Here is an 8,732-nt window from a genome sequence, read left to right as displayed (position 1 = left end):
ATATCGGGAGCGCCCGTGGCCCCGCCCACTGGCCCTCCGCACATGCGCCTCGCGCCTGCTGACCAGGGGCGGGGTCTGGGGAGGCTCTCGGCGCGCGCCATGCTGCAGGGGCTCGGGCTCGTGGCCACGCTCGGGGACGGGGATGCGGCGCCAGAGGAGCCCGAGTCCGGGGACTCGGAGGATGAGGAGGTGAGGGGCCGCCGCGGGCCGGGCCGGGCCCCGGAGCCAGGCTGCCGTCTGGGTCCCGCCTCACCCGCTTCTCTTCCGCAGGAGCCGCTGGGCCGGGGGCAGCAGAGACGCCGCGGCGGGGACTTCAGTGCCGGCTTCGTCTTCGCGGAGAAGGAGGCTCCGGGCGCGTCGAGCGGGGCTTGGGCGGAGGCGCTGCGCCAGCTCAGGGGCAAGGTACGTGGGCAGGGGGTTGCTGGGGCGCGGGGCCCAGAAACCCTGCCCGAGGCAGTGCTGGGAGAGGCCTCTCGCTGGATTATGGCTGCAGCCCGAATTTTATGCATTCTTTAAAACTTGTTTAATATGTGTGTATAGTCTCATTCCCCACGTGAATGGTGTAAATTCCTCTATTTGTAACTCTGCTGCACAACCTTGCGTTGCAGCGGTGAGTGCTAACTGTGCATCGTGTGAGCAAGTATTGCCTTTGATCTGTTCTGAATTTCTAGCTTCCCAATTACACTGAACGTTTTCTTGGTCTTGTGTTGTGAGATGGGGTGAATAGCAGTTGGCTCTGTTGATCATTTTCTCTATGGTAAACAGACTTGCACTTTTCATTCTCCCTTCATAGAGCGAAGGGGATGGAGGTTGCGATGGGTAGAGTCTCCTGGGGTGCATAGGGTCCTGTTGGAACCTTACCAGATGTCAGTTGGGTGCTGTGACCCTGACAACCAACCCTGGTGACTTAGAGCCCATTCCACCATCCACACTTCTGTGTCTGGTAAAGTGAATTAAAACTAATGGAAACGATCAATATATGCCCAAAACACCCAAGTCCCATACCCTGTTGTTTTACTCTATTTGTATTGCCCCAGACTTTAGGTTGAAGGGCCTCTGGGAGAGGGACCAAGTCTTCTCTCACTGCTCTGTCATGCACCTTGCAGACTTTTGGGGCCTGCATATAAATGATGATGATCATGTTTTCCTATTCCCTTTGTTGTTTGCCAGTATTGCTGTGTGTCAGAGCCGCTGCTGGGTGGCTCTTACAGATTCCCCCTTCCTCTCCCTAACTGTCTGTCTTGCCCTGCCCAGAGAGCAGCAGCAACAACACTGGATGAGAAGATTGAAAAAGTGAGAAAAAAAAGGAAAACCCAGGTTAGTGGGATGTTTGCTGATTGGTGGACAAAAGCTTTTAGCTCCTACCACCACCAACCCTTGGAAGGACCTCCCCATGGGGGCGGGAGGGGAGGGAACTCTGCCCTTCTTTCCACCCCCTTTTCCACAAGAAAACCCTTGGAAACTTCTGTTTAGAGGTTGGCTGGGATCTTTCTGACGCGCTCCCCAGGCCATTGATCTCATGTCTTCTCTTAGGAAAGGGAAGCGAAATATGTTAAGATGAAAGGAGAAGACACAGAGATGGAGAAGGATGAAACCAAAGAGAAGGAAAGTGAGGAAGGCAGTGGAGAGGAGGAAGAGGATGTAGAGTCCCAGTATTCCTCAACTGATGAGAGTATCCTCACCAAAGCAGGTAATTACAAGGTATGGGGAAGGGGCTGGAAGAAAGAAATTAGTAGGGGGCCATTGGCAGAGTGGGGAAGAGAATCTCATGAGAGAGAGCTGGCAGCATGGAAGGGGAACAGGCAGGAATCTCCTTTATTTGGCATATCTCCTCCCGCTGGTCCCTGCAATATTGTTCTTCCAGATTTTGCTCTTGTCTAATTAGAGTTTCAGCTTCGAGTATTTCCATCAGAGGTATGTCCTTTCCATGGGGAAATGAACTTGCTTGCCAACTGATTCCCCGGTTTGCTTGGGAATCAGTTTCACAGGTCTCTCCATCAATGACTGACTTGGGGGGGAGATGCGGGTAGAACTCTGGCAGGGTGCAGGAAACATGCCTTGGTTGGGGCTTAGGTGAAGTTGCTTTTAGCTGATACTGAATGCTTAGCATATCTCTTTCTTTTCAGATACCCTCAAGGTGAAGGAACGAAAGAGACAGAAGAAAGTAGGAGAGATGGTGAGTGTCACTGGAGGGTAGGGTAGAATAACACTGAGCATTTCTCAAGCACCTTCCATTCCAAAGAACCTAGACCCACTTGACAAACGATAAGTGTGTAGGATGGAGCCCAGCAGTGCAATGTGTGCTGGAAATTGTTTCAGCTCTTCCTCTTGGTTTTATTTCCTTCAGGAAACAGAGAGATTTTTTGAAGATGCATCTCAGTACGATGATGATTTGTCATTTCAGGACATGAACCTCTCACGCCCTCTACTAAAGGTATTAAGCTCTTTCAGTCACTGCAGAAAGGATTGCAAGGAAGGGGGCAGGAATTCACAGCCTCTCCCATGTGCTTTTGGGGAAGCTCCCAGCTACTCCAGTCGCAGTCTCTCCTAGCAGGAGATAGTGTAGGGAATGGGCATGAGCGCTAGCTCTGGGGGAATTAATGTTTTCTAGTGTAGAATAAGGTGAGACTTCCACTGCACAGGTTGCATCCAGATTGAGATTTCCCTTTCTTTTATCTGATGCCTAACGATTCTGTTTCCTTGGCAGGCAATCACAGCCCTGGGCTTCAAGCAGCCAACCCCAATCCAGAAGGCCTGTATCCCCGTGGGTCTGCTGGGGAAGGATATTTGTGCTTGTGCTGCCACTGGGACAGGTAAGAGCCTGGATGAGGACTGAGATGCTCAGGGAAGCATCATGTTTTTGAGGTGAACTAATTCTTGATGCCCTTTGTTCTGCAGGTAAAACCGCTGCATTCACCTTACCTGTACTGGAGCGCTTGATCTACAAACCTCGCCAGGCTCCAGTGACTCGGGTGCTGGTTCTGGTGCCAACACGAGAGTTAGGCATTCAAGTGCACTCTGTCACCAAGCAGCTGGCCCAGTTCAGCAGCATCACAACCTGCCTAGCTGTGGGTGAGTATGAGCCATGAGGCTGAGAATTCAGTTTGCATGGACCATGCTATCCCCTTCCAAACTGCTCCAGGTGACCCCTAACTCTTAAGGGATGGGGGCATAGAGAACCTGGAGTCCCATGATTAGAGCTAGTCAGGCAATGGCGCACCTGTTCACAGCGTGTACACACGCTGATGCTTTAACCTGGAGTGGTGTCCTGTACTTCTCCCATGGCATCTGGGGACGGTCCATATCTGCAATCAAGGGGTCACTTTTGTATCTGGTGTCTGAGGTACTCACTGAAAGGACTCTTCACCCCCGCAATGGATACAGGCCTGGGGGCTCTCTATCTCATCCTGCTCCAGGATCTCATGGTCCTTTCTGGGTTTTCACCATTACAGGGGGCTTGGATGTGAAGACTCAGGAGGCAGCTTTGCGCTCTGGGCCAGACATTCTGATTGCCACCCCTGGGCGCCTGATAGATCATCTCCATAACTGCCCCTCCTTCCACCTGAACAGCATCGAAGTGCTGATCTTGGATGAGGCAGACAGGTAAGCTGGGTGGGTGGTGGAGAATGAGGCATTGGCTTCTAGCTTTCCCATTGCTGTGAGAGGAGAGTTTGCCTGGTCTAGAACAGCAGCTGGTCAGGGTTGATGGGTAGAGCAGAGTCTTCTACAGCTTCTCTCCTTTCTAGGATGTTGGATGAGTATTTTGAGGAACAGATGAAGGAGATAATTCGGCTGTGCTCCCACCACCGTCAGACCATGCTGTTCTCTGCCACCATGACAGATGAGGTAAGGATGGTGCCTAAGCAGCCTGTTGGGAGGCATGTTCAGTTCAGATGGGAGGGTGGGAATGGAGGGTTTGGGCAGACTTCCCTTTTTCAGTGTAGTGATGCTTCCCTTCCTTCATTTGGATAGGTGAAAGATTTGGCTGCTGTTTCCCTGAAAAATCCTGTCCGGATTTTTGTGAATAGCAACACAGATGTAGCTCCTTTCCTGCGGCAGGAATTCATCCGGGTCCGTCCCAACAGAGAAGGGGACAGAGAAGCTATCGTGTCAGGTGAGTAGTGCGGCGTGGGAGGAGGAGTTGGATGGGTGAGCCCTGGCAAGTGGCATGGGAAAGCTGGAAGCAGTGTTTTACTGCAAAGCAGCTTTGTGGGGACACCTAGAGCTGCCTCTGCTGCTTGCTGACAGGACTTTGTCTTTCAGCTCTGCTGACACGGACCTTCACAGACCACGTGATGCTTTTCACACAGACCAAGAAGCAGGCTCACCGCATGCACATCCTGCTGGGGCTGATGGGTCTGCAGGTGGGGGAGCTACATGGGAACCTCTCTCAGACACAACGGTTGGAGGCCCTCAGGTACTGGAATAGTGGGTAGCCCCAGAGGGGGAGAAGAGTGGCTTCTGCAAGATTTGGGGAGGGAGCCCATTGCTTGCATAACTGATTGTATTCTCTGCGCTCAGGCGCTTTAAAGATGAGCAGATCGATGTCCTGGTAGCTACGGATGTTGCGGCCCGAGGACTTGACATTGAGGGTGTCAAAACGGTAAGTGTGCGAGGCTCTGAGCCCACTTGAGGTACCATGAGTCTGATATTGGCCTTGCTTTCCTGCTAACCCCATGTCTCCCCACCAGGTGATCAACTTCACCATGCCCAACACCACCAAGCACTATGTGCACCGGGTGGGGCGGACAGCGCGGGCCGGTCGGGCTGGCCGCTCAGTCTCACTGGTGGGTGAGGAGGAGCGCAAGATGCTGAAGGAGATTGTGAAGACAGCCAAGATGCCAGTGAAGGCCAGAATCCTCCCCCAGGGTATGTGCCTTGCTGGGACGGGGTTGCAGACAAGTAGCCCCGTGGGCGGCGGGGAAGGGAGGTGCTAAAGCATAGGCAGTTCTCACAGGGACCGTGTTTGTCTTTCTCTCTGGCCCCCACTGGGTGTGTCTGCAGATGTGATCCTGAAATTCCGGGAGAAGATTGAGAAGCTGGAGAAAGATGTGTATGCAGTGCTGCGTCTAGAGCGTGAGGAGCGTGAGATGCAGCAATCAGAGGCCCAGGTGAGGGTAGTGAGAGCTTGCTCCTACAGCCTGGGCTGGGTAGGGCACTGAGATATGGGGAACTCACTCCCCTGTGTGTGGGCTGGCTACTCTGGAGGATGAACAGGGCAAAGCCCATAGCCCAGGGTAGGGCATTCTTGGTGGGGAAATGTGCCCCGAGTCACCTAGTGAAGGTTGAGGCTCCATGCACTATAATCCCTACTACCAGGGGCTTCTATGCACAAATGCTGACAGTGACCCAGTGAGGTGTTGAGATGGGGAGAGCTATTTCCTGCCCTAGCTTCCCCAGACTGGGTAGTGGTCACTCTGCAGGTCCATGAGCTCCCTATCTGATTGGGCTGTCCCACAGATCAACATGGCAAAGAAGCGACTGGAGGCAGGAGAACAGAAGGTGGAAGAGGGGCCTGAGCGGAGCTGGTTCCAGAGCCGAGAGGAGAGAAAGAAAGAGAAACGTGAGTCCTGGGAAGAGAGAGGTCTTTGGGTCTGGACCAATGGGTTAATTCGAATCACGGATCTCTGAATTGGGTCTGAAATTGCCCTCTGTTCTTGAACCTTCTGTATTCCCTCACCCTTTGTCTGTCTCTCTCTCTCCAGTGACTAAAGCCCTTCAGGAATTTGACTTGGCGTTGAGAGGAAAGAAGAAGAGGAAGAAATTTATGCAGGATACTCAGAAAAAAGGCCAAATGACAGTGAGTGAGGGGCTCTGAGAGGAGGCAGGGGCCTGGGTGGCTTGGTCTCATGCAGGGGCATATTAGCGGTAAACTTAGATTTCTGTCTCTCCCAGCCAGAGGAGAGATCACAATTTGAAATCCTGAAGTCACAGATGTATGCAGAGCGTGTAGCAAAGAGGAACCGCCGAGCAAAGCGAGCTCGAGTTGTGCCTGAGGATGAGCCTCCCTCAGCAGCAGCAGGTAAGAGAAGAGCATCTGTTCTCCACAAAAACAGCTCAGAGAATGCTTTAGCTGATTTCCCAGTTGCAATATAGCTGCTCCTTAGAGCTGGATGCTGCTTGTGAGAGGTGAGAGCATGCTTACTGCTGGGGTGCAGGAGGGTTTTGCTGCTAGCATTTATCTTAATGCTGATTGCATAAATGTCACTGGTGGCTGTGCTGTTAACAAACCAAATCAATAGAAAGTGACCTGGAAGACTGGAACACTGGAGACTGCAGGCAGTGACGGGAGAGTCCATTTCCTGTCCATAAAATGTATGTTCCCAGTGCCCACACCCATCATTAGGAGGGCTGAGGCCAGTCTTTTTGTTCTGCATTTGTACAGCATCTAGCACCATGGGATTATGGTCCATGTCTTGAGTTCCTAGGCACTATAGTAATGCAAATAATGTTTGTGTGACCTTAGCAGGGACCCTGCTTCTGTACATCAAGCCTTGCTAATCGCTGGCTCTGTTGTTGCTTGCTTTCCAAGGCCCCAAACAGAAGAAGCAATCATCTGTCTTCGATGAGGAGCTCACCAACACAAGCAGGAAGGCCCTAAAACAGTATCGTGCTGGGTAACTTGGCTCCACATCACTGGGTTTGCACAGGCTGTGGTGGAGGCACTCTATTCCTTTCACATCCATGGAAATCTTCACCAGTGATAGCTTCTGCAGGCAGTAGAGAGGGGCTCAGGCTTCATCTTGCTGCTTTGAAGGATAGCAGCAGGGGAAAGGGAGAGTTTATACAGGAGTCATTCTGTCTACCTTAAATAGCTTGTAAGGAGAGCAGAGGGTGTCCTGTCTGAGAGCACCTCTGTCACAGACCAGAGGTGCTGCTTCCATAAGGCCACTTCAGGTATCTGGGGGCAGGAAGAGATCAGGTGGCGTGAGTGGGGGGAGGGATAGCTTAGTGGTTTGAGCGTTGGCCTGCTAAACCCAGGGTTGTGAGTTCAATCCTTGAGGGGGCCACCTAGGGATCTGGGGCAAAATCAGTACTTGGTCCTGCTAGTGAAGGCAGGGGGCTGGACTCGATGACCTTTCAGGGTCCCTTCCCGCTTTAAACAACAACAACAAAAAAACACTCCTTGCATGGGCAGGGGGCAATGCAGTGGGTGAGCAAAGGAATACTTTTCTGAGCTAAGACTATCTTCACAGTCAATACCAGAAAAGTACTGAATCATGGCAGGTAAAAACAAACCCATGGGCAACACATGAACTGAGCAGAGGGGTATAGAGCATCCTATTTCAGGGAGCATGGCTATGTCTCACTGAGCTCTTTCCCGTGCAGCCTCTCCTTTGAAGAGCGGAAGCATTTGGGTTTAACCCGACACAGGAAAGGAGGAAACTTCAAATCCAAGTCCAGGTAAACAGCCTTATTATCTTTTAAGATTTTTCTGTTGGCCTGGTTTGTCCCATTTCCTCCTCTAAGGTCCACAGCAGGTAAGCAGCCATGGTGCTAATCTTGATACAAAGTCAGCCCTGTTCAGCCAGTGCTGCCAGCCCCAAGTCTTGGGAACACACATGGAGACTTGTGTTTTACTGGCACACTTGTGGGCTACTTCTGAGCAGGCTGGCATTGCCTTTGCCTAGGGGCTCATTTACCCCTACCCTGTCCTTTTATCACTAGTGCAGGCATTTGGACTGATTAGGACTTCCAATATTGTCTTTTTACAGGTATAAGAGGAAGTAACAGCAGCTCTTTGCCAGAGGGATTCCCTGGAAAATCTAACTGTAGGAGACTTTGTGCCTTTTCCAGAAAAACCCTGCTTTCCATTCTGTATTTGCTAGAATAATGTAGCCTCTGAAGTGGCCTGAACTTACAATGTCTGTTAAATTCTTGGACTCAGTGCAAATGCACCAGCACCTGCTGAATTAGCACATAAAGGAAAACCATGTCTTGTGCAGTTGCGGCGAAGGATTGACTTCCTTATACTTTTGTAACATAGCCTGCTGCTCACTTAGCTGTGGCAGTTGAGAAAACTAGACCATGGGAGATGGTACAAAACTGCTAGGATGGTTCTCACTTCTTTGTCTTGTGCTGTACACTTACATCAGTTAGCAAGGAGGCAAGAATCTTACAAGAAGTTCCTGTAATGTTCCAGCAATTTTCGCATAGTAACAGATGTGGTGAATGGGCAAATAGTTACTTAACTCTAGTCATCAACTTTCCTTGAAGGGTGGCACCACTTGCTGATACTGCCAGGAAGTTAGTGGGAGAGAAAATGCAGCACAAAGGGCTGTATCTATATCTAGCCCTTGGAACCCTGCTCTAAAACAGGGAAGAGTTGAACAATCACAAGGAGTAGCAGTTGCTCTAGAGCTGAGGTCTACTAGAGGTAGCACAGGAGCACTAATGGCACAGCCTGCCTCTCCCCTTGTGAGAAGGAGGTAGCCCTCTGTCGTGCTATGCTGCAGGGACAAATATGCCTGGATTCAGACTATGTTCACTCCAGCTATTTTCTTCCCTGCTGTCCTAATGCAATGGTGCAGAAGGCTGAAGATGCTGGAAAAAATATTCTAGCACTAGTCCCAATACATATAAGCCACCACTCTGCCTGCTGCTACTGTATGAGGTCTTACTCAGTGCATTAATCTTGACAAGGAAAGGGGCCCTGTGATAGAGAAAACAGTTGACCTTAGTCTGGCAAGCTTAATACTATCCAGTTTAATAAAAGGACAGGTAGCAATTCT

At 51.1% G+C, this 8,732-nt stretch overlaps 1 protein-coding gene across 2 annotated transcripts; it reads left to right on the top strand.

Annotated features, from left to right (window-relative positions):
* Nucleotides 1–28: 28 nt before the first annotated feature.
* Nucleotides 29–7,945, top strand: DDX27 (DEAD-box helicase 27). 2 transcript variants are annotated; one of them, XR_010592421.1, is made up of 21 exons: nt 29–189; nt 271–402; nt 1,255–1,317; nt 1,534–1,690; nt 2,127–2,176; nt 2,348–2,434; nt 2,708–2,813; nt 2,899–3,072; nt 3,453–3,603; nt 3,747–3,846; nt 3,973–4,114; nt 4,264–4,417; nt 4,522–4,603; nt 4,692–4,869; nt 5,005–5,111; nt 5,461–5,563; nt 5,706–5,800; nt 5,879–6,022; nt 6,533–6,617; nt 7,330–7,404; nt 7,716–7,945. XR_010592421.1 is itself a non-coding variant. In XM_008172141.4 (21 exons), the coding sequence occupies exons 1-21, from the start codon at nt 43–45 to the stop codon at nt 7,729–7,731; spliced, it is 2,331 nt and encodes a 776-aa protein (XP_008170363.3). In that variant the 5' UTR covers nt 29–42; the 3' UTR covers nt 7,732–7,945. The 2 variants fall into 2 exon arrangements, 1 of the variants encoding a protein (XP_008170363.3); XM_008172141.4 differs by having other exon boundaries at nt 5,896–6,022.
* Nucleotides 7,946–8,732: the final 787 nt, after the last annotated feature.

This window comes from Chrysemys picta, chromosome 13, assembly GCF_011386835.1.
Source record: "Chrysemys picta bellii isolate R12L10 chromosome 13, ASM1138683v2, whole genome shotgun sequence".
NCBI classification, from domain to species: domain Eukaryota; kingdom Metazoa; phylum Chordata; order Testudines; family Emydidae; genus Chrysemys; species Chrysemys picta.
Note: the sequence above shows the minus strand (reverse complement) of the source record. Positions and strands in the feature narration are given on the sequence as shown.